This window comes from Ursus americanus, chromosome 23 (assembly GCF_024610735.1).
Source record: "Ursus americanus isolate L20-20 chromosome 23, mUrsAme1.1.p, whole genome shotgun sequence".
Taxonomy (NCBI): domain Eukaryota; kingdom Metazoa; phylum Chordata; class Mammalia; order Carnivora; family Ursidae; genus Ursus; species Ursus americanus.
Window position 1 is genome coordinate 31,853,914 of NC_142149.1, and position 25,943 is coordinate 31,879,856.

General features: G+C 39.4%; 1 protein-coding gene across 6 annotated transcripts in view; it reads right to left on the reverse strand.

The window, feature by feature from the left end:
• Positions 1–25,943, reverse strand: part of TRIM37 (tripartite motif containing 37) — a 135,759-nt gene that overhangs the window by 2,632 nt on the left and 107,184 nt on the right. For 2 of the 6 annotated variants that reach the window (XM_087854549.1, XM_045773544.2), the window contains 3 exons: positions 19,586–19,704; positions 10,295–10,405; positions 7,836–9,029 (listed from right to left, as the gene is read on the reverse strand). In XM_087854549.1, coding sequence (XP_087710675.1) covers positions 8,947–9,029; positions 10,295–10,405; positions 19,586–19,704 — 313 coding nt within the window. In that variant the 3' untranslated portion in view covers positions 7,836–8,946. Of the gene's footprint in view, positions 1–7,835; positions 9,030–10,294; positions 10,406–19,585; positions 19,723–25,943 lie in introns of those variants that run through there. The other 4 variants (XM_087854548.1, XM_045773542.2, XM_045773543.2 and 1 more) reach the window with 3 other exon arrangements.

Genomic DNA, 25,943 nt, shown 5'->3' on the forward strand with positions numbered 1-25,943 from the left:
TAATTCAGACTCTGCAATGGAAGTCTAAGCAGGAGGAAAGGCCTGCCCATTTGCAGGTGTAAAAACAATTCACCAATCTACCACCCTACACAAGATGTGTCACTTCAACAAAATATATAGAGCCATATGAAAACAAAAAAAATGTGTTCTGAAGACTGAGGAAATCATCAGAACCAGACTCCAACACTTAATGGCCAAAGCAATCTTGAGAGACAACAAAGCTGGAAATATCACAGTCCCAGATTTCAAGATATACTCTAAAGCTGTAGTAATCGAAACAGTACGGTACTGGCACGAAAACAGACCTAGTGATCAGTGGAACAGAAAGAGTTCAAAAACCCACAAGGTTAATCTATGACAAAGGGCAAAAATACACAAGAAGGAAAAGTCAGTCTCTCCAACAAATGGTGGTAGGAAAACTGGACCACACTCTTTACATGATACACAAAAATAAACTCAAAATGGATGAAATACCTAAATGTGAAACCTGAAACCAAAAATAATTTATATGTGGAATCTAAAAAACAAAAAGTAGAAACAGACCCATAAATACAGAACTGATGGTTGCCCGAGGGGAGGGGAGTGGGAGATACAGGCTTTCAATTATGGAATGATTAAGTCACAGGGATAAAAGCTGCAGCATAAGGAATACCATCAGTGGTACTGTAATAGTGTGTGTGGTTTTTTTTTAAAGATTTTATTTATTTATTCGACAGAGATAGAGACAGCCAGCGAGAGAGGGAGCACAAGCAGGGGGAGTGGGAGAGGAAGAAGCAGGCTCATAGCGGAAGAGCCCGATGTGGGGCTCGATCCCAGAACGCCGGGATCACGCCCTGAGCCGAAGGCAGACGCTTAACCGCTGTGCCACCCAGGCGCTCCTATAATAGTGTTCTATGGGGACAAATGGTAGCTGTCACTTGGGAGCATAGCATAATGTATATAGATGTTGAATCACTATGTTGTGTATCAACTATAAGTCAAAGAAAAAATATACAACTCTGGAAAAAAACAAAAACTACAAAAAAGAACCAGACTCTGTTATGACAAAAATATGGGGACAGAGAATTTAAAATAACTATGGTTAATATGTTATGGAAATGGTGGACAATGTATGCAAGATCTTATGGGTGATTTCAGCAAAGAGAAACTATAAGTAGAAATGCTAGAAATGAAAAATAACAGATGATGAATGCTTTGGACTGGCTCATCAGTGGATTGTACTTTGCCAAGGAGAGAATCGGTAAACGAAGATAAATCAACATAAATTACCCTAATTGGAAAAGGCATGTGCATGCACACGTGCGCGTGCAGACACACACAGTGAAGGGAAAACAAAGACAAAACTCAACAGAACATATAAGAGCTGTGGGACAATATCAGTCTAACATATGCGTAACTGGAATCCTTGGAGGGGAAGAGAAAGAATAAGGCAGAAGAAATACGTGAATGATGGCTGAGAACTTCTGAAAATTTAATGACACGCCTCGAACCGTAGATCCAAGAACCTGAGAATACAGAGCAGGATCAACACCAAAAACACACACCTAGGAAAAAGAAATCTCTTCCAGATGGTTTCACTGGTAAATGCTACCAAATATTTAAAGAATAAATAACACCAATTCTATACATTCTCTTCAGAAAGAAAAGATTCGTAAAGGTCAGCATTACTCTGATACCAAATCAGATGAAGACAGAAAAACTAAACTACAGACCAATATCCCTCATGAATATAGATGCCCAAATCCTCAGCAAAATATCAGCGAACCAGTATCACTTATTAGAATGGCTAAAATAAAAAAATGCTGACGCAAGTGTTTCTAGGATGCAACTAGAATCCCTCTATGTTGCTGTTGATAATGTAAAATGGCAGTGCCACTTCTCGAAAAGTTCAGCAGTTTCTTATAAAGTGAAGCAGTACTTACCATGTAACTCACTGAGATGAGTTCTGACATCAGCTACCCGGAGTTAGGCCAAACTTCACAGTTTAAGGGCTAAGTCCTCTCACTTCAAACACCAGCTGCCAAGTTTGGGGCTCCCCAAGTCACCCTCATTTCTGACGAATTGACTACAAAATTGGGGGTTCCCACCAACCTCCCTCAGCTTTGAAAATTTGCTAGAATGACTCACAGAGCTCAGGGAAATACTCTACTTACAATTACAGTTTTATTATACGAAAGGATACACACCAAAACCAGGCAAAAGAAAGGACACAAAAAGTGAGGTCTAGGAGAGTACCCATGTGAAGGTTCCTTGTGATCAGGGCACTTTTTTCCTCCCGAAACAACGGAGGACAATACAGAATACTGCCTACCAGGGACGCTCATCTGAGCTTCAGTATCCCCAGGTTTTACTGGGGTTTCATAAGGTAAGTGTGACTGACTCACTGGCAATGAGGCTGAACTATTCAGGCTGATATGAAGTGACTACAGCCCCAATCCTCTAATCCCATGATTCGTCTATCTAGTGTGCCAGCGCCCGTCCAGAGTTATCTCATTAGCATAAACTGTCAGGACCCACCATAAACAACAAAGACACTCCTATCATTCCGGAAATTCCAAGGACTAAGAGGCTATACCCCAGGAACCAGAGACAAAGGCCAGCCAGGTTCTTTATTACACACCCAGCAATCCCATTCCAAGGCATATATTCCTCTAGAGAATGAAAACTCATGTTCACACAAAAATCTATACACAAATGTTCATAAGATTCATAATCATCCTGAACTGGAAATAACCCAAATGTCCATCAAAGGGTAAACTGTGGTACACCCGCACAGTCAACTACTGCTCAGTAATAAAGGAATGAAGTACACAAGATGGGTGAAACAACAGCATTTTAAGTGAAAGGCTAGCTCTGAATTCTACTTACATGACTTTCTGGAAAAGGGAAAACTAAAAGGACAGAGAACAGATCATGGTTGCCAGCAGTTGTGGGGGGTGGCGGGGAGGATTTGCCTAGCATGCGGGAATTTGGAGGGTGACTGAACTGTTCTGTGTAGTATTATGGTGGCAGATACACATGACTCTGTTATTTGGCAAAGCCCACACACACTGCATTAAACCTCAAAGACTGAATTTTAATGTCTGTAAATTTAAAGGTCAACCAGGATATGTGGGGAGGACAAAATGCAGACTAGAACAGATGAATCTTACTTTATTACAAATGAATCATATAATCACACTGAAGAGGATGGTGCGGAAAGGAACCGAAGTAACTCTGAATCTTAGGACCTAAACAACTTCTGGGAAGCATGTGACATGATACTGAAGGCTAAAAACAAAAACCTGTATGCCAACCTTCTACTGTAGTTGGTAAATCTGTTCCTCACAAGGGTCATAGGTTAACAGTTCTGAAACTGCTTGGTTTGCATATTACAGTTGAACAAGTAAATATACTGTAGCTAATGAGAGCCAGGCTGTTACAGAAAGATATAATAAATAAAAGGAAGGCTAAAATGAGCGCTGTGGAGTTGGGACTGGTATTGTACTTATCAATACAGACTCAGGGTTTGTCTTCTTAAAACATATTTACATATACGTACATACAAAGATCTATAGAGCTGTGTTTGCATAAGTATATAGGTGGTTTCTATTCTACCCACCGAGAAGGACTAGACACAGTGACACGCTAGTCACAGTAAGCACACCTTAACATCCCAATCTTACTTTCTAAATACCACTGTCCAAAAAAAAAAAGAGAGAGAAAAGACATGGTAAGCCTGGAGCACCTGGTGGGGGGAGAGGAGGGAAAGGAGGGGAACTCACCAAAAGGATACAAAAGCTAACCTGAATTTTCAATAGCCAAAACTGGAACAAACTGAACTGTAAAATAATAACATTGGACCATAAAGAATAAAATGAATATCTACAAGTCCAAACTGATAAATAAGTGGTTGAATAAAAAAACTAAATGGGGAAGAAGGGACAACTTTTCCCTACAGAATCTAATAATAAATGTATAAGAAATCAGGGAAAGAGAAAACCATTAGAACACTGCCGTAGTAACTGTTGTAGGCAAGATCCACTGGCGGGCACTAAAATTATTAAGAGATAGGGGCGCCTGGGTGGCACAGCGGCTAAGCGTCGGCCTTCGGCTCAGGGCATGGTCCCGGGGTTCTGGGATCGAGCCCCACATCAGGCTCTTCCGCTATGAGCCTGCTTCTTCCTCTCCCACTCCCCCTGCTTGTGCTCCCTCTCTCGCTGGCTGTCTCTATCTCTGTCGAATAAATAAATAAAATCTTTAAGAGATAAAGCAGAAACAGAATATTTGCATAGTCTCAAAGTATTTGCCCCAAATATTTAGTAATTACAAAGAGAAAAACGATAAATAGTGGGAATCCTGGCAGACATCACCTTGACCAAGTAATTAACATCATCAAAAATAATTATCTGCATTATATAGCCCCTGAGACAATGCACTAAGAAGGGCACATCACCTCTGTGGCAGCTTTTCCAATAATGCTTCATCTCAGTTAAATATGAGAAAATACCAAACAAACCCATAGAGGGGAACAGTCTATAAAATAACTGGTCTCTTTAAAAATGTCAAGGTCATGAAAGACAAGGAAAGACTTAAGGAACTGTCATTGACCGGAGGACCCGAGGGAAACATGACCACTAAATGCACTGTGGGATGCTGGACTGGATCCTGGAACAGAAAAAGGACATTAGTGAAATAACTGGTGAAATCTGAACAAATTCTGTAGTCAACAGTATGGTAAACAAGACTAATTTTCTAGTTTTCATTACTGCTCTACAGTTATAGAAGACGTTAACAAAAGCAGAAGCTGAGTAAGCTGGGTAACGGGCAATGGGAACCCTCTCAAGAGTTCTGTATCTCTTTTGTAATTCTAAAATTATCTCAAAATAAAAAGTTAAAAAATAGGACAGTCTTTAGCTTTTTAATTATTAGGTATAAAAATGCTGGGTTTGGTTCAAGTGTGATGAATTAAAAAATGTACTAGGACCAGCAATTCAATCCACCCTTGCCAGTGGTGTTGAACCTTGAATCACCCACCCTCCCTGAACTGCACGTTTCTCTGTCAAATGGGTATGACACTCAAATCATCTACCTCAAAGGTGACTTAAGGATTCAATGACACAGTTGGTCAAAGCTGTCCAGAAACAGTATGTGCACAATGCAAGCATTAACTACTATATCCTTAGGTCTAAGAGAACACATTTATTAAGAAGGAATTTTCCAGGAACAAATAGGAGATAAAAATACCAAATACTAGGGGCTCCTGGCCGGCTCAGTCAGTAGGGCATGTGATGCCTGACCTCAGGGGCATGAGTTCAAACCCATGTTGGCAGTAGAGTTTACTTAAAAAATAAAAACAAAACTAAATACTGAAATAAGGTAATGGTGGAAGGAAAGACTAAGAGCTACTATGCTCTTCAGCTAAAAGGGGAAAAGTATAAAAAAAATAAGAAAGAAAGAAAAAAAGAAAAGATGGGGACTGTTAGGATATACAAAGTGCCAGAAAGTAGCAGCAGAGTCGAGGAACTCATGAAGCACAGGCCGCAGGAGATGCCAGCTACAAGCAGGGGGGGGGGGGGGTCTCTTTTGAGCCAAATCTCTTGCAGACCGGATCACGAACAACCAATGGGGAGAGGGAATAGGAACTGGTATGTTCTGCTGTGCCTTCTCTCAGTCCCGGCTACCTACCATCTAGCACAGCCAAAGCAGGCGGACCACACCAAGAAGAGGGGAATCACAAGGCTTCCTGGCACCACTGAGGACTCTGGTGCAGACTTAATATATAACATGGCTAGAAACTGGGAAAGGAATTCTATTTTTCAAAGATCCCACTACTAAAAGCTAATAGGTCCTTCATCTTTGAAGAAATCTTTTGGTAGTTCAGGCTTCTTATGATTCTGTAATGGGATAGTAGCTGCCCGTCACCTCATGCCGCAGAACGAAGCACAAAAGAGCTAATCAAATGTTTCATCTTTTTGACTTAAAAATCACGCTTTTTTAAGCCTAAACCTTCTATACTAAGAACACATTAAGTTCCCATTAATATCAACAGAGCAGAGGCCAGCAAATTTTATCTGTAAAGGGTGTGAGGGTAAATATTTCAGGCTCTGGGCCCCATAGGCTTCCTTAGGGGCTACTCTACTCGTAGAGCACAAGCAGCTACTGATAATCCATACATGAATGGACGTTTACTGTGTTTCAGTACCACTTTGTTTACAAAAACAAAGAGCAGTAGGGATTTGGCTCAAGGACAGTAGTTTGTCTACCTAGAGAGAATGCCAGATACTTGTTAACTGAATCCCAAAGCTTCTTCAATGGACTGTGAGAATTTATATATGCTGCATATTTCTTACTATTTTAAAATTCTCAAACAACATGACTTGAAGTGAGCTGGAGCCCAACAAAATAGACACAATTTTCTTCACCACAGAACTGCTTGTGAGTACTCAGAATATTCTCTCCTTTAGCTACTTACCAGTTTGTTTTTGATTTTTGGTAAAACCTGTTGTCAACTTTAATTACAAAATAGAGGATTTTATACCAGGAAGGCAGGTTGAATATCATTTCTTTAGAATCTTGCATTTTTTGCTTTTCAAGAGAAAGATTTTATTCTTAAATATGGAATCAGAATATGGTACAAATAGGTTCCTAAAATACATGAGAATATATCAATTAAGCTCAAAGTATTGTCCCTCCGAAGTTTTTGTGCAACTAAATACTTCAATTTTTCCTTCAGCTGTAACAACCAAAAATAGTGTTGCTGACACAGTGAATTCAAATTCTACCAAATTAAAAGGGTCTCAACCAGCTCTCCATTCATCTAAAATAAGGGCAGCACTCCTGACTGTTTTTATACGTAACTTGAAAGCATAAGAAAAGCCAGAGAAATACTCAAGATCCAAATACACCATGATGCAAACATTATGATCCCAATCTAGGGAATCCAGACTAAAAAAACCCCTCAAGGTCATGCAAATTAAGAGCAAAGGTTAAGAACATTTGTGATTTAAAAACATGTTCCTCCTCCCAATAAAGGCCAGAGGGATGCCTCAAGATGCTACTACGTAGACTAATGACCCAAGAGAATCTTCTAATTAAACCACCCGTGCTAAAAGCATTTACAAGTAAATTACCCCAAATGAATAGTCTTTTCTCAGGCTTTTCTTAGCTCTTAACCGCATGCAGTTTTCCATATTTTGAAAACAAATAGAATTATAAAGATAAATGGGAAAGCACTGAGTTCTATATCAAATACAAGTTAAAGAAAGAGCTGGCAATAGCAAGATATTCAGAGTAGTCAATCGTATCTGTGTTTGTAGATTTCAACTGATGAGTCTCATTAAAAAAAAAAAATCTGATCAATCCTTAAAATGGTTTGCCCTCAACACCAGAGGTGCAAAATTCTTACATTATATCTTCATCCATTACAATGGAATATAGAGCTAAGAGAAAGCTGGATTAAAAAAATGATTTCAACAGAATGCAATGAACAGAAATACATTTCTATCGAACAGACAAGAAAACGTGGTAAAGCATGTATCAGTAATGCCGTAGAGTCCTGCATGGTCAGCCACCTAGTAACTACACAACAGCAGGCCAACACTACGCACATTAGTAAGCGAATGCTAAATTTTCACTTCTGATATGATTATAGAACTTAAGTATTTCCAACTAACTTTTAAGGAGAAAAAGTACCCATATATATTACCAAGAGTCTAAGTAAGTCTCTTAATTTCCCCATGCATTTACTAACAGTCTTATACAGCTTAACAGCCTCTATCATACACAGGCAATGTGAATAAAAAAAAAACCCCAGGGACTTCCTGTCCCACTTTTAATAAATTGCAGAGGCATGATATTTTCTCAAGTTCATTTTATTAACAAAAAGTGTGAACCGTTTTGAACAAAAGCAAACCATGAATCACAGCATCTGGCAAGACATCAGACACGGGAAGTAAGTAAAACAGATGTAGATGAGGCGCCTCTCACGTGTGTATTATATTCATGCTTCCTCAACAGTCTTATCAACTCTCAGTGTAACTTTCACAAACAGTATAGCAGCTCAAACGCAAATGCAGGAGCCCAGTGGAAAGTCTGGCAATTATTTTAGGCTAACGGGGTATGAAAGTAAACATTATACCACAGTTTCATGTAAACCACTGCGCAATCTGTATGAATCTTTAAACGTATTGACACTGAAACCAATGTCCAACTAATGAAAATAAAAAAGGAAAAAAAAAAATCTTAAACGATCTTCCATGTGTTTGTATGACTGGGAAACATAACCAATTCACATGAACTTCACTCATTTAAAATTATATTTGTAAAAGTCATACAACAGAAAGATTGTGCCAATAATCAGTGTGCCTGCACCTGAGCAAACCAGGTAAATAAATTAACTTCAGTCAGCCAACGTACTCCAAAAACGAGACTCGGTCTAGTTTTGCTTTAGTTATTCACATAAAGTATCTACAGGGCAGAATCTACACATAAGTAATTTTTCTGTTTCCTAATTTACAGGCATTAATGAAGCTATAAACTATGATTAAAACCCAGAACATAAACGTGGTCATTTAAACACAACCGAGCATCTAGCCACGGACAGAAGAGCGCCGAGTTAGCGCGCACTGTCTCTACACACGGTGTGGCAGCTGTCGCCGTTCTATTACAGGAAACGAACTGCCTTTGATGGATATACTAATTTACTAAATTAACTGAGGACTACACTGTTAATTCACTGCATCACACAGAATCTTCTTGAAGACACGCTGTTAATTTTTTCCTGCGTACTAATGGCATATACTACAATTATGCTACTTTCTAAAGTTTCGGAATTACTATTTCAGGTAGAGATGATGAAAAAAATAAGACCAAATCTGATTATCTGACAGATGACAAATCTGAGCACCGACTACAGCAAATCTCAGGGTCAGGGTAGCTTGCAAGTCAGTTCTCTTGATTTGAAAATTACCTTCCGCTGTTTCCGTCAGTATTAAAGCTGAGGTCTTCAGGGCCTATTTGCTCACCATCAGGAAAACTGGAATGCGTATCTAAGAAAAAATTTAAAAGCAGATAACAGTTTTTAAAGACCAGTATTTTCCACGTCTTTAAATGATCTTACCAAGCTTATTATTTAAGCGATAAAGATGCACTGGGCTGTAGACAAACCTCTGTCTTCAAGTAATTTGTGATCTGAGTCAAGTTAAGCAAGCACAAGGGGAAAATAAGCGAGAAAAAGTAAAATGTGTAACACCCACAATTAGAAGAGGAAAGGCGCTGCCTAACTTTGTCCTCCTAGGGACACTGTGGGAGCAGCTGAGGAAGGGAAGAGGGAATGAGGAGGAGGTACGTACACTTAAGACTCACTCCGTAAACATAACATGTATTTTAAAGCAAATTAAACTGCACATGCAAATAGCACTACAGACCCATCAGCACTCAAAATAACTTGCCCAAAATTTGGCTGCTTCTTTCAGAAACAGAGAAAATTACTAAAAGTGTCGTAATACTTAAAAATCATCCAATCCTCGGCTCTGTTTTGAAAGATACCAGAACATGAGGGAAATCTGTAAAGTTATAAAGGTAACAACTAGCATGAGCCTGACAGTGTTGTCGTTCCAGGGAGTCCTGCGGAGGAACACTCAGACTGATCATTAAGGTCTCTGGATAAATACTGACAATGGGTGACAGATGATATCTAAACTGTTCATCATTTCACATTGTATGCATCGTATCAAATCATTAGGTTGTACTCCTAAAAAACTGCAAAAATACTAACAATGACTTTCTCTCAGTGAGTTTTATTCCTAAAACTATTTTGGGAGAAGAGGAAATTTAAAAAATGATGCTTCCATTAATGAAATGCATTTCTAAGAAATCAGGAAAAATCTTTTAAAAAGTTACCTAATAGCTAGCTAGTATCTCGTAATATCTGAACCCTCCCCAGGGGTTGACAAACATTTTCTATCCAAGGGCACATAGTAAATATTTAGGCACTGCAGGCCACAAACTGCCTCTGTTGAAAAGTCTTCTCGGTTTTGTTTTTGTTGCAAACAACTCTGTACAACCTAAGAGCCATGCTCGGTCCGGGCTGTACTAAAGCAGGCTGCTGACCCTGCCCCCCAGGCAGCTGCCGGCAGGCATCCCACCAGCCAGAGAACCTAGCACATGTTTTCAGTATTCACCATATAGTTTACCCCATAGAATGTTGTCTCACAAGTGACAATAATTAAAAAAGAAAAAGAAGCAGAAACAAGAGAGAAGCAGCAGCAGCGACGTTTTCCTGATCGCTGTGAAAGGACACCAGGTGCTGCACCTTCATCTGGGGGCTGCGCCATGAAAGAGTCGTCGAATCCCCCCATGCTGGCGTGCTCTTCCTGCTCCTCGTTCTCAGTGTCACATTCAATGTCGCTGTCGCTACTCATTCCTGGCAGGAGAGAAGGGCAGAGCATGTTTCTGACGAGAAACCACCGCAAGTGAAAGGAAAAGGAGGTCTCCTCATCTCCTAAACTGAGATTCCAAGTGAATTTTACACTGGATGCCAAGACCACGTAAGACACCAAACAAACAACAAATAAAGAAGTAACCACGTAAACCTCAGTTCTCTTCAGTTACTTAGAACAGTGGTTTTATTTTTGTTCTCAAAGATTAAAATTGCCCTTTCTACAGTATCTGCAAGTAGTAATTTGAGACCAGTATTAATTTCATTATACTGAGAACTTTTTTTCCAAAGCAAATAGTTTTTTCTAGAGACTTTTAATCCTTATTCAATATAAATGTAACCGCTTCCAACCTAAAACATATATAGACACATTTATACTTACATGTATGTGTGTGTATAAAAAATTCCAATAATTCTAGCAATAAATGAGGTACTATCCCATTTGGGCCTCTAATTTTGTTTTTATGTATATCAGTTGATTTTTAAAAGAAAAAATCTGCAGAAAGTACTTTTGTTTCAACAAGACAGTGATCAAGAAAATCTGAAAATCTTTCTGCTATAAACCCTTATAAATGCTAGAGAAAATATGAACTTAAAATATTAATTTAATAAACAGCCACATTTAAAGGAAAGAAGGGAAGTACACAGGTGCCCAAACAAATAAAGATAAGGAAAACTAATGGGTCAGATGCTACCATCTGATGTGAACATCTTTAACATTCCCTTGGACCCACCATAGAAAGGGAGTGACTGAAACTTCACTCCCTGCATAAAGCTAACATTTTTGTTGAAAAAAACAGACTAGAAAAAGTCTGCCTACTGAATACAGTTTCTTGTCTGTTTCTGCTGGGCTCAGCTCATCTCAGAGCTCAAACTAAGCCCTGTGTGACTAATTTAGGTTTGGGATTTAAAGTTGAGGTTCAAATCTCAGGAAATTAACATAAAAATTGGTCAGGAGCTAGTGTTATTTAAATAAAGTAAATGTAAACTCTCTGGAGGGCAGGTTCTAGGTTAAGATGGAATAAGCACATTCCATCCCATCTTTCCCACTGAACAAAGCTATAAAACCTTGATAGAATGCATGAAGCAGCTATTTTTTTAAATGTCTTTTTAAAAGATTTATTTGTGAGCGAGAGAAAAAGAGCCCCTGCGTGCACAGGCACGCCGAAGTGGGGGGGGGGGCAGAGGGAGAGAATCCTCAAGCAGGCTCCACGCCTAGCACAGAGCCCCGCGCTCATGACCCGAAGATCATGACCTGAGCGAAAATGAAGAGTCGACACTCAACCAACTGAGCCACGCAGGCGCCCTATGAAGCAGTTATTTTAGGACTTTGAAAAGTAAACAGGAACAGGCACACTGATGTAGACCAGAACTTGAAGTACCACCAAACTGGCAGATTTAAATAAAACCCAGAGTCTCATAATATCATATTAAAAATATTCAGGATATAATCTCGAATTACTTTAGCACAAGAAGACCCAAGAAAAGACAATCAACAAACATTAATCAGTGATGGGGCGCCTGGGTGGCTCAGTCGTTAAGCGTCTGCCTTCGACTCAGGGCGTGATCCCAGAGTCCTGGGATTGAGCCCCACATCAGTATTCTCCGCTGGGAGCCTGCTTCCTCCTCTCCCACTCCCCCTGTGTTCCCTCTCTCTCTGGCTGTCTCTCTCTCCGTCAAATAAATAAATAAAATCTTAAAGAAAAAAACAAAAAAACATTAATCAGTGAACACTCTTGAAGCATTAAAAACAAAACAAAACAAAAAACACACACACGAAATACACCTCTCTGGAGGGAAGATTCCACAATCCTTATGGTAACTCATAAGAATTGTCATGGGGGGGAAAAAAGAAAAGATTTTTTTAGGAGTGGGGTAGTTGGGGCAGAAAAATAATCTCAGAAAGGTATGTTCCAATCAAAATTTACAAAACCAATAAGGTAGATAATCCACCTGAAATAAGAGTCAAACAGACACACAAACAGAAGGATAATACCACAAATTTTTCATAAATTGAAATAACGACCTGTTTAACATGAAAAAGGATAAATTTTTAAAAATCACTAGACAAAAAAATAAAAAATAAAAATTACTACAGACTTTCTAGAAACGAAAGATACAGTCATTAAAATTTAAATGTTAAATGTTAATAGATGGATTTAAGCAAGGTTGAAAAAGCGGTCAGCAAATTTAAAGACAGAACCGAGGAAATTAAACAGAATATTAAAGAAATAGGAGATGAAAATTATAAAAGTGACTAAAATATAAGGGAATAAATGGTAATAGCTCCAATCGTGTCAAATAGACTGCCACAGAGACAGCAAAAAATCAGAGAGACACAATACATTAAGAGAAAATGGCTGAGAATTTTCCAGAATTAATGAAACACATATGAACTGAATGAAAATAAAAATACAACATATCAAAATTTGGAGGATATGGCTATAGCAGTGCTTTTAAAAGGAAACAGTGCTTAAAAGGAAATTTATTAAATGCTTACATTAGAAAAGTAAAAGGTCTCAATGATCTAAACATCTACATTAAGAAACTAGAAAAAAAGAGCATATAAACTCAAACCAAATAAAAGAAAGTAAATAAAGAACAAATAAAGTTAACAGGAAAACAACACGAAAAGAAATCAGTGACACAAGAAGGCAGTTCTTTAAAATCTACAAAATTGAAAAGCTTCTAGGCAGACTAAAGAAAAAGGGAACAAAATTACTAATATCAGGAATGAAAGAGGTGACATCACAACAGATTCTACAGACATTAAAATGATGATAAGGGAACAGTATAAACACCTTGATGCTCATGAAATCAAGAACACAGATGAGATGAACAAATCCTTCGATAGATACAAACTACCAAAGGTCACTCAGGTAAAAACAGACAATGTGAATAGGTATTTTAACTACTAACGAAATAGAACTTGTAGTTAAAAGAACTTCTAACAAAGAAAACGGTAGCCACAGATGGCTTTACCAAGAAGAGTTTGTGTAGTACTACTTCTCCCTTAAATATTGAGAAGACATAGGCTGTCTGTATGGACATTTCTGAAATCTCCTTGTTCAGCAAACAAAAACAAAAACAAAAACTTTCCTGCTGTAAAAAGCCAAATGTGATTCTTATAGTTTAGAGACAAAACAAGCTACTTCCATGAAGCACCACCTCCACCTTGTGGCCCTTCATGAAACTGTTGCTGAAAATCCTAAAACCCGGAACTGAAATTTCTAGGTACAGGCACCAGTGTTTCTGAATTCCTGACAGATTCACAAAGAAATGGAATTCTATGGATTCTCAGAAATTCCCAAAAATCTTATTCTTTAAATTCATTTTCAAACTCTTTACTCATTACAGATCTTTAAAACATTAATTTATAATATTTAAAAGAACTCTAGCCTACAGTGAATATTTAAATACTAGAAAATGCTGTGAACATTATTGAGTAGTATTCAAATTATGTAACATTTAGAACTCTTAGCAAGGTTTAGAGCACTATATACAATCACATGTTGAAAATGCCAATTTAGGAATTATTTTGCTTTCCAAACTTCCTGTTTCTTGGAATGCCGCTCATAGGACTCCTATGAAATGTAGTATAAACTTATTTATACAGTAGCAGTCAGGGCCACGAACACATACTTAGGGAGGTTCCCTAGCTTTGTGAATGTAATGAGAAAGAAAAATTGGTCCCCTCACATCTAGGTTAGTAGTTGGCCTACTACTGAGTCAACAGGTCCTGCACAACCCACTACCTTCAGTAACTGACAGGGAGTAAATACACTTAAGGTCAAATACCTGAAATCAAACTAGCTGATGTCAATCAACAGACCATAAGCTATTTGCTGTGCCTTGCCCCATATATTGCAATGTCTCCCCACTAATACCTAAAGCAAACTAGTGATACTTTACCAACTCTAAGAAGTCTGAATATTAGACCTTTCTTAATCTCACCAGGTGTCAATAGGTTTTCATACAACCGGGTGCCACTGATAGTAATTAAAGATACCATTAAATGTAAGATGCCACAGAGATGTTAACATGGAAAACAAAATCTGCATCTTACAGTTAAAAGTTAGAGTATTTCTGTATCAATTTATGCTAGGGCTCTTTATACCGTACTTACTTCGAACTCCCTTATTCACAGGTGCTCAGATTTCAGATGCTGGGGAAAGACATGAACCACCTGCTGCGGCAGACACTACTGCTCCACCTGCCCCGCTCCTGTCTAAAATGGAACCTTGCTACTGTTCAACCATCTCCCCTCTTCCATGTGGCCATGTGGAATGGGTCAAGGAGGGGAACCAAATGTTTAGACTTTGCCAAGTTTCCTTTTTTTGGCAGTGATTAATGAGATAAAAGAGGACGTTAGGAAGTTGCTAAGGTGCTCTGACAAAGGTTTTCCTTGTTGATAGAGATATACAGAATGAAATAACCCTCCTGTATTCCCAGAATTTTATTCTGACTCTATATGAAGTTTGAAATTGCAGCAGCAATCTTGCCATCCTGAGGGGGCTAAGCCAATTCACTGAGAATGGCAGTGTGAAAGACGGGGGGAAAATGAGTTCTTGAGGACATTAAACAGCTGTTTTCCAACCCTGAAACTGCCCTACCACAGTTAGGGGAGACTTCATGTTAATACAAGAGAGTAAAATCTTTTTTGTTTAAGCCAGCTGATTTGAGTTCTTGTAACTTAGATTAAAATCTCTCTTTTGGGGGAGGGGGCGGAGGGAGAAAGAGAATCTTAAGCAGGCTCCACACCCAGCATGGACTCTGATGCAGGGCTCGATCTCATACCCTGAAATCATAACCCGTGCCAAAACCAAGAGTCAGATGCATAACCAACTGCACCACCCAGGTGCCCCAGGTGCCCCTTCTATTAAAATCTCTCTTTTTTTTTAAAGATTTTATTTATTTAGTTGACAGAGATAGAGACAGCCAGCGAGAGAGGGAACACAGCAGGGGGAGTGGGAGAGGAAGAAGCAGGCTCATAGCAGAGGAGCCTGATGTGGGGCTCGATCCCATAACGCCGGGATCACGCCCTGAGCCGAAGGCAGACGCTTAACGACTATGCCACCCAGGTGCCCCTCTATTAAAATCTCTTAACCTGTATCCCAAAAGGGATCAGTTATGGCATAACATCAGACTTTGCATTCCTCTTTTAGTTTAAACAGCTTGCCATTAAGATTTGTAACAGGCATACCACGGCTTTTCCCTGGGATGGGTGGATGGATATTCTTGACTTAATTGAAAGGAGATCTGTGCTACTTCAATAGGACTCAATCAGGGCATACGCTCCAGTTTTAGCCTGAACAAGGAAGACACTGATCTACTTCAGGAGTCCTGCAGGGAGGGTATCAACTGGCAGCAGCAGCAGGGGTGGGGGCGGTGTCAAGGTTTTTAGTATCAGGCCATTAAACACAAGATTAATGCAAGGTTGTCCTATATGGTCCCACTTAGAAAGAAAAAGGCCTGCTGCTGATGCGTGACATGTCTAAGAAGTCATATTTCATCGATGCACAAAAACATTTAAGAGACCACCTTAGTAGGGGCGCCTGAGTGGCACAGCGGTTAAGCGTCTGCCTTCGGCTCAGGGCATGATCCCGGCGTTCTGGGATCGAGCCCCACATCAGGCTCCTCCGCTATGAGCCTGCTTCTTCCTCTCCCACTCCCCCTGCTTGTGCTCCCTCTCTTGCTGGCTGTCTCTATCTCTGTCGAATAAATAAATAAAAATCTTTAAATAAATAAAAAAAGAAGAGACCACCTTAGTAGTCCCAAATTCCCTGCGAGTAACACAAACAATGCCTTATTTTAAAGTTTCTTCAGACAGATGTGACAGAGACAGACAGACTTACCTATAGTCACCTGACACAGAAAATTGTCTCTTAGGAATTCTGCTCAAATAAAGAGCCTTGTGTTTCCTAACCATGGATACAAGACAAACTCACTCAACTTTCTACCAAGGCGTATTGGTGTGAAAAATAAAGGTCTCTTGAGAATTGCTTCCTGCTGATAGAATAATACCGCATCTGTGAGTAAGGCCCCATTCTTCTCTCACAAAGTAGATTCGGAAAGGCTCAGAGCTCTTACTGTCCACTACGCTCCCTTCCTCCAGCCTTATCAGTTAGTCTCCTTCTCACCGTCTAGCCTGGGACGCTAATGGTAAACAAACTGTTTAGATGCCAACCAACCACAAGGGTGTACGTCTGTGCACTGCTGACCTGCATGTTCACACAGCGAGTTTTCTTACTCAGTTCTAGGTTCTTTATATCATATCGCTCCTTATAGAAAAGAAAATGTCTTACTGGGTCACAGTGACCAATTCACTCTAAATCTCAGAGTTTCAAGGATTTGAAAGTACATGGCAGATCCCAAATGTTGCCAAGCAAATGCCTTTCTCTAGTTTCTGATAAGCTGTCAATGATTAGCTCTAAATAAGAAACCGATGTCAAAAACTTTCAGGGTTAGGACTGCTAAGATAATGTGCATTTATGAGCTGAAGGCTGACATTAAGTTCAAGTCATCTTCTCACCACAGTGATTTAACATGCTTCCTGCCAGTTTTCCTGCTCCTAGAGTTCCACGTCCCCTCTCCCGCCTCCAAATCCATTCTCCACAACACAGCTAGAACAGGAATTTAAAAACATAATTTAATTATCTCACTTTTTGCTTAGATCCCATTCATAGGACAAAGTGCAAATTTTAGCCAGGACATACAGTGTAACTCTTCATGATGTGTCCTCTGTTTCCACTCTGGCCTCATCTTTCACTAGTTTTCACCTGGCTAATTTGTCCTCATTCCTTAGGATGATCTTTCTAAGGGTGAACCAGGTTAGTTAAGATGACAGTTAAGAGCACTGGCTCTGGGTTCAAATTCCAGCCCTTTCATTTACTAACTCTGTGATTTTGGGTTAAGATAAGTTACAACTCTAGGCTCCAGCCTATTCACCTTATAGGTGAGATAATCAAGATAATAAAGTAACTACCATGTAGAGCTATACTGAGAAAACAAGATAAATCTGGAAAAGTCTTTAGCAGTCTCTAATATATAATGAAGACTTAGTAAATATTATCTATTATTTTTATTACTCCATACCTGGTCTTTGAGCTCCGTATACACCCTATCACAGCACCCATCATTCTCTATTGGCTATTAAATGGTCTGACACCTGGCTGATGGTTTTCAATTGCTCTCCCTGCACCCCTCCCACCACCACCAACACATATCCACCAACATACCTGAAAACTACACCTTGTACCCATTTGTAACTGTGATCTACTCCGGCATGTGCTTCTTAGAGAATGGTCATCCCTGGTTGAGACACTGAACTCAACCAGCGGTTCTCAACTGGGGATGATTTTGCCTCCCAGGGAACATTTTTGGTTATTGTAACTCAGAGGAGGTACTGCTGGCACCTAGTAGTTAAAAGCCAGGGATGCCGCAAAACGTCCTACAACGCACAGGGCAGCCTCTACAACAAAGAATCATCTGGCCCAAAATGTCATGGTGCCAAGTTAAAGAAATCCTGAACTAAACGCAAGCTCAGGAATTACTTTTTCACCAGCATCAAATGCAATGACAGGCAAATTAGAAGCATTTCATAAATGCTGCATGAATAAAAGGGGGCTGTAATTCCAGCACATGCTATAAAAATTTAAGCCACTATAACTTATAATCAATATATATAAGTACATCGAAACTAGCTAATCCCTACAGGTCCTTTCTTTAAAGACTTTTAATCAAAATATTTACATCTTAAGGTTTTAACCATCAACACTTCACTTTAAAAATCCTTTTCATTTAATCTCTTCTACTGAAGTAATGCCGGCTGCCACAGGAGCATCAGCTTAGAAGGGAGTGTTTAGTATTCTTTAACTGAAAAACCTAAAAATGCCACCACACACACACCCTCTCACAGGGCGGCCAGAGGTAAATGGTGGCACCGGCATATACACTTTGTGCTACAATTCATCGATCATTAAAATTCAAATGAGTGCAGAGATGGAAGGTTGCAGAATTTCAGAAAAATGGGGAAAACATTTCAATGCCAAATGTCATTAATAAAGTTGACATCCTTTTCTGCTAATATATAAAAGACAACAATGGCAAAACACACAGCCTTATTTCAAAACACCTTCTGGGGCAGTCAGTTAAGCATTGACTCTTGATTTTGGCTCAGGTCATGATCTCAGGGTCCTGATATCAAGCCCTGTGTCAGGCTCTGCACTCAGCACGGAGTCTGCTTGTCCCTCTTCCTCTGCTCCTTCCCCACCTTCCCCCACTCATGCATGCTCTCTCTCAAATAAATAAATAAATAAATAAATAATAAACTCTTAAAAAAAAAAAACCTCTGCTACTCAAAATTACAGAATGTCTCCTATGCTTTTAGATAAAGAATGATGAACCTGGAAGAACACAAAGAAGAATACTGAAAATCTAATTGAGAATGAACTGCCAGAGTTGAAGTCAGTTACCAAAAAGGATTTTTTTAAATGGTTAAAGTTTGGAATAGTTTTAGAGAGCAAAGCAATTTACAAATATTAATCAAGATTGACTTTAGGGTGCCTGGGTGGCTCAGTCTAACTTCAGCTCAGGTCATGATCTCCAGCTCCTGGGATTGCATCCTGCATTGGGCTCCTGGCTCAATGGGGAGTCTGCTTGTCCCTCTCCCTCTCCCTCCACCCCTGCTTGTGCGCTCTCTCTCAGAAATAAAATCTTAAAAAAAAAAAAAAAAAAAAGCGACCTTAAAAGCAAAGTCCTTAACACTTAATATTATAATTAGTTGTTTTTATGCATGCCTTCCCCCTAAGCCTGTGAACATATCTAATCTCACCTTTGCATATCTAGCAAATTTAAGGCCTGTCATGTAGGTGACTTAACACATTTATTGAATGAGCGGATGAACTATTTGTAGATTCTACCCACTCCCCCCCATAAACCTCCCTTCTAAGTAAGACATGTCCTTTTATGTAGTTAATTATCCACTTTGTCTTCCTCTGTGCTCAGCGTCCTAGTAAATCAAATTCAGTGGCACAATAAATGCTATATTCAGATCAAGCATATTGGATGGTAAAGTCTCAATAACTTATTTAACTACTCCCCAACACCAACACAAAAAAAGATTTTTCCCACCTCCCACCAAATTATGACTTCATCATTCCATACCTTCCTCAGGGGCAGCTGAAGCTCCTTCAGGTAGTATAGGTTGTAATTCCCCAGTTTCAGAATTATTTTCCAAATCAGTCATTTGCATTCCTTCCAGACGACCTCCTTTAGCATTAGCCCTCAAAGGAGAAAACAACCTGATATTTTTGTATAACTAGTCAGTGATAGAATATATATTTTCTTCTTGTCCTGAAACTGAGCATGAAACCAAGTAGGGTATATGGTACTGGTGCTTAATACTAAATTTCAAGTATTGTTTTTTTAAAAATTCACTTTAAGACCTACAATAAAAGGTTAGAAAATGATTGACTGCATCAATGTCAATATCCTAGTTGTGATACTGTATCAGTTTTGCAAAATGTCATCATTAGGGGAAACTGGGTAAGGCCCATAGGATCTCTTTGTATTATTTCTTAGAACTGCATGTGAACATATAATTATCTCAATAAAAATTCTGATTAAAAGACAAAAATAGAAGTCCTAAATAATATGTTCTCATTGATATGGAAAAATGTCAGATACATTACTGAGAAAACAGGGTGTACATTTTGTATGAAAAAAGCTATGTAGTGGAAGTCCAAGATGGCAGAGGAGTAGGAGGCCTATCAAACCATTCTGAACACCTGCGAACTCAACTGGAGTTCAAAGAAAATGGCAGCAACTCTATGAACAGGAAAGCGACCACTTTCTGCAAGGTAGAAGGTGCGGAGAACTGAATCCAAGGCAATATATGGGAAGATAGACTTAGGTAGGAGCGAGCCTCCGTCAGCTGGCTACTGGCAAGTCATAGAGCAGCAGAGCACAAAATAGGAACTTTTAGACGTCGCTCTGATGGCTAAGCAGGGGGTGGAACCCTTGCTGGGACAGTGTGGTTTCAGGACCCTCGGGAAGACTGGAGGTGCCTAAATGCTGCAGAGCTCTCAGGTATCGTAGTGGAGAAGCCGGCTGCAAAGAGTGAGCCGAGCAGTGGGCTCTCAGCTTGGGGTGGCCATAAACCGTGATTCCTGGCACAGTCAGGCCCCTACTCAGGGGCCCAACAAGGGCAGATCTGGGGGAGACTCCCCTTCCTCCCCCGGGGAGGAGCAGCACAGGAGCGCACAGCAGCAATCTGCTGGGTCTGGAGACTCCAAACAGGTCGTGTGCCACAAATAGAAATGCTCGGTCACAGGCCGGGTGAGGACAGAGTGCGGATAGAGACCAGGGAGACAGGAGTGACTGACTGCTTTTCTCTGAGAGCGCACTGAGGAGTGGGCCCTGAGCTGCTGGCTCTTCCCAGGCCAAAGACTGGGAGGCTGCCATGTTCATTCTCATCCTCTAAAGCTGTGCGGAAAGGCTTCAGGGAACAAAAGCCACAGGGACCAAACCAGGGCAGACTACTTAGCCAGGCCACTGGCAAGGGCGGTGCAAGAACATCCAGCCAAGACCAAGTTTATTGGTCAATGAGAACTGCAAAACTCCAACACTAGGGGAATACAGCACATAGAATTCATGGCTTTTTCCCCCATGATTCTTTAGTCTTTCAACTTTAATTTTTTTTAATTTTCTTTTTTTTTAATTATTCTTATTTCCTTTTTCAACCAACTTCTTAATTCCTTTTTTAAAATCTTTTTTAATTTTCATTTTTATAGTCATATTCTATCCCTTCATTGTATTTAACCTTATTTTTTGTATATTTATATAAGTTTTTCTTTCTTTAAAATTTTGGGATGCAGTTTCTTCTAACAGACCAAAATACACCCAAAATCTAGTGTATGGCTCTATTCTAGTCACCAGCCTGATCATATTCTTTTTTTTTTTTTTTCTTTCCCCCCTGGTTTTGGGTCTCTTCTGATTTGTTTGCTGTATATTTCTCTGGGGTCTTTGTTACCCTTTTAGCATTTTGTTCTCTCGTTCATCTATTCTTCTCTCAACAAAAGGATAAAACGGAAAAACTCACATGAAAAAATAGAACAAGAGGCAGTACCAACTGCAAGGGACCTAATCAATATGGACATCAGTAAGATGGTGGAAATAGAGTTCAGAATAATGATTATAAAGATACTAGCTGGGCTTGAAAAAAGCATAGAAGACACTAGAGAATCCCTTTATGGAGAAATAAAATCTAACCAAGTTGAAATAAAAAAGGCTATTAATGAGGTGCAATCAAAAATGGAGGCTCCAACTGCAAGGAGGCAGAAGAGAGGATTAGTGACATAGAAGACCAAATGATGGAGAATAAAGAAGCTAAGAAAAAGAGAGATAAACAACTACTGGATCATGAGGGAAGAACTTGAGAGATAAGTGACAATATAGGGTTAAACAATATTAGAATAATTGGGATCCCAGAAGAAGAAAGAAGGGGGAGCAGAAGGTATACTGGAAGAAATTATAGCAGAGAACTTCCCTAATTTGGGGAAAGAAACAGGCATCAAAATCCAAAATAAAAATAAAAATAGGTCAACACCCCAACATCTAATAGTAAAACTTACAAATCCCAGAGACAAAGAGAAAATCCTGAAAACAGCTCGGGACAAGAGGTCTGTAACCTACAACGGCAGAAACATTAGATTGGCCGCAGACCTATCCACAGAGACTTGGCAGGCCAGAAAGGACTGGCATGATATATTCAGGGCACTAAACGAGAAAAACATATACCTAAGAATACTTTATCCGGTGAGGCTATCATTGAAAATAGAAGGAGAGATAAAATGCTTCCAGGACAAACAGAAACTAAAAGAATTTGTGATCACCAAATCAGCTCTACAAAAAATATTGAATGGAGTCCTCTAAGCAAAGAGACAGCCCAACAGTAACATAGACCAGAAAGGAACAGAGACAATATACAGTAACAGTCACCTTACAGATAATACAATGGCCCTAAATTCATATCTTTCCATAGTTACCCTGAATGTAAATGGGCTAAATGCCCCAATCAAAAGACACAGGGTATCAGATTGGATAAAAAAGCAAGACCCATCCATATGCTGTCTGCAAGAGACTCATTTTAGACCCAAGACACCTCCAGTTTTAAAGTGAGGGGGTAGAAACAATTTAGCATGCTAATGGACATCAAAAGAAAGCTGGGGTTGCAATCCTTTTATCAGACAAACTAGATTTTAAACCAAAGATTGTAATAAGAGATAAGGAAGGACACTATATCATACTTAAAGGGTCTATTCAACAAGAAGATCTAACAATTGTAAATATTTATGGCCCTAACATGGGAGCAGCCAATTATGTTAGCCAATTAATAACAAAATCAAAGAAACACACGACAATGATACAATAATAGTAGGGGACTTTAACACCCCCCCTCACAGCAATGGACAGATCATCTAAGCAGAAGATCGACAAGGAAATAAGGACACACTGGACCAGATGGACTTCACAGGTATATTCAGAACGTTCCATCCCAAAGCTACAGAATACACATTCTTCTTGAGTGCACATGGAACATTCTCCAGAAGAGATCACATCCTGGGTCACAAATCAGGTCTCAACCGGTACCAAAAGACTGGGATCATTCCCTGCATATTTTTGGGCCACAAGGCTTTGAAACTGGAACTCAATCACAAGAGGAAAGTTGGAAAGAACTCAAATACATGGAGGCTAAAGAGCATCCTACTAAAGAATGAATGGGTCAACCAGGAAATTAAAGAAGAAATTTAAAAAATTCATGGAAACAAATGAAAACAAAAACACAACTGTTCAAAATCTTTGGGATGCAGCAAAGGCAGTCCTAAGAGGGAAGTATACAGCACTACAAGCCTTTCTCAAGAAACAAGAAACATCTCCAATATACAATCTAACCCTACACCGAAAGGAGCTGGAGAAAGAACAGCAAATAAAGCCTAAACCCAGCAGGAGAAGAGCAATAATAAAGATCAGAGCAGAAATCAATGAAATAGAAACCAAAAGAACAGCAGAACAGATTGATGAAACTAGGAGCTTGTTCTTTGAAAGAATTAATAAAACTGATAAACCCCTGGCCAGACTTATCAAAAAGAAAAGAGAAAGGATTCAAATAAATAAAATCATGAATGAAACAGAAGAGATCACAACCAACACCGAAGAGATACAATTATAAGAACATATTATGAGCAACTACATGCCAACAAATTAGACAATCTGGAAGAAAGAGATGCATTCCTAGAGACTGAACCAGGAAGAAACACAAAACCTGAACAGACCCATAACCAGCAAGTTAATTGAAGCAGTAATCAAAAATCTCCCAACAAACAATAGCTCAGGGTCAGATGGCTTCCTAGGGGAATTCTACCAAACACTTAAAGAATTAATATCTATTCTTCTGAAGCTGTTTCAAAAAACTGAAATGGGAGGAAAACTTCCAAACTCTTTTCATGAGGCCAGCATTACCTTGATCCCAAAACCAGACAAAAACCCCATCAAAAAGGAGAATTACAGACCAATATCCCTGATGAACATGGATGCAAAGATTCTCACCAAAATATTAGCCAATAGGATCCAACAGTACACTAAAAGGATTATTCACCACGACCAAGTGAGATTTATTCCTGGGCTGCAAGGCTGGTTCAACATCAGCAAATCGATCGATGTGATACACTACATTAATAAAAGAAAGGACAAGAACCATATGATCCTCTCGGTAGATGCAAAAATGCACTTGACAAAGTGCAACAGCCTTTCTTAAAACTCTTCACAGTGTAGGGATAGAGGGTATATACCTCAATATCATCAAAGCCATCTATGAAAAACCCACAGTGAATATCGTTCTCAATGGGGAAAAACTGAGAGCTTTTCCCCTAAGGTCAGGAACATGGCAGGGATGGCCACTATCACCACTGCCGTTCAACGTAGTACTAGACATCCTAGTCTTAGCAATCAGACAACAAAAAGAAATAAAAGGCATCAGAATCGGCAAAGAAGAAGTCAAACTCTCACTCTCTGCAGACTCTTTTCATGTGGAAAACCCAAAAGACTCCACCCTAAAACTGCTAGAACTCATACAGGAATTCAGTAAAGTAGCAGGATATAAAATCAATGCACAGAAATCAGTTGCATTTCTATACACCAACAAAGAGACAGAAGAAAAAGAAATTAAGGAGTCGATCCCATCTACGATTGCATCAAAAACCGTAAGATACCTAGGAATAAATCTAACCAAAGAGGCAAAGGATCTGTACTCAGAAAACTATAGAATACTCATGAAAGAAACTGAGGAAGACACAAAGAAATGGAAAAACGTTCCATGTTCATGGATTGGAAAAACAAATATTGTGAAAATGTCTATGCCACCTAGAGCAATCTACACATCCGATGCAGTCCCTATCAAAATACCATCGACTTTTTTCACAGAAATGGAACAAATAATCCTAAAATTTGTATAGAACTAGAAAAGACCCTGAATAGCTGGAAGAATGTTGAAAAAGAAAACCAAAGCTGGTGACATCACAATTCCGGACTTCAAGCTCTATTACAAAGCTGTAATCATCAAGACAGTATGGTACTGGCACAAAAATAGACACATAGATCAATGGAACAGAACAGAGAACCCAGAAATGGGACTCTCAACTCTATGGTCAACTTATCTTCAACAAAGCAGGAAAGACTAACCAATGGAAAAAAGACAGTCTCTTCAACAAATGGTGTTGGGAAAATTGGACAGCCACGTGCAGAAGAATGACACTGGACCACTTCCTTATACCATACACAAAAATAGACTCAAAATGGATGAAAGACCTAAACGTGAGACAGGAATCCATCAAAATCCTAGAGGAGAACACAGGCAGCAACCTCTTCGATCTCAGCCGCAGCAACTTCTTGCTAGACACATCTCAAAAGGCAAGGGAAACAAAGGCAAAAATGAACTATTGGGACTTCATCAAGATACAAAGCTTTTGCACAGCAAAGGAAACAGTCAACAAAACCAAAAGACAACCGGTTGACGGAATGGGAGAAGATTTTTGCAAATGACATATCAGATAAAGGGCTCGTATCCAAAATCTATAAAGAACGTATCAACCTCAACACCCAAGGAACAAATAATCCAACCAAGAAATGGGCAGAAGACATGAACAGACATTTCTGCAAAGAAGACATCCAAATGACCAACAGACATGAAAAAGTGCTCAACATCACTCGGCATCAGGGAAATACAAATCAAAACCACAATGAGACACCACCTCACATCAGTCAGAATGGCTAAAATTAACAAGTCACGAAACGGACAGATTTTGGTGAGGATGTAGAGAAAGGGGAACCCCCTACACTGTTGGTGAGAATGCAAGCTGGCGCAGCCACTCTGGAAAACAGTATGGAGGGTCCTCAAAAAGTTGAAAATAGAGCTACCCTAACGACCCAGCAATTGCACTACTGCGCATCTACCCCAAGGATACAA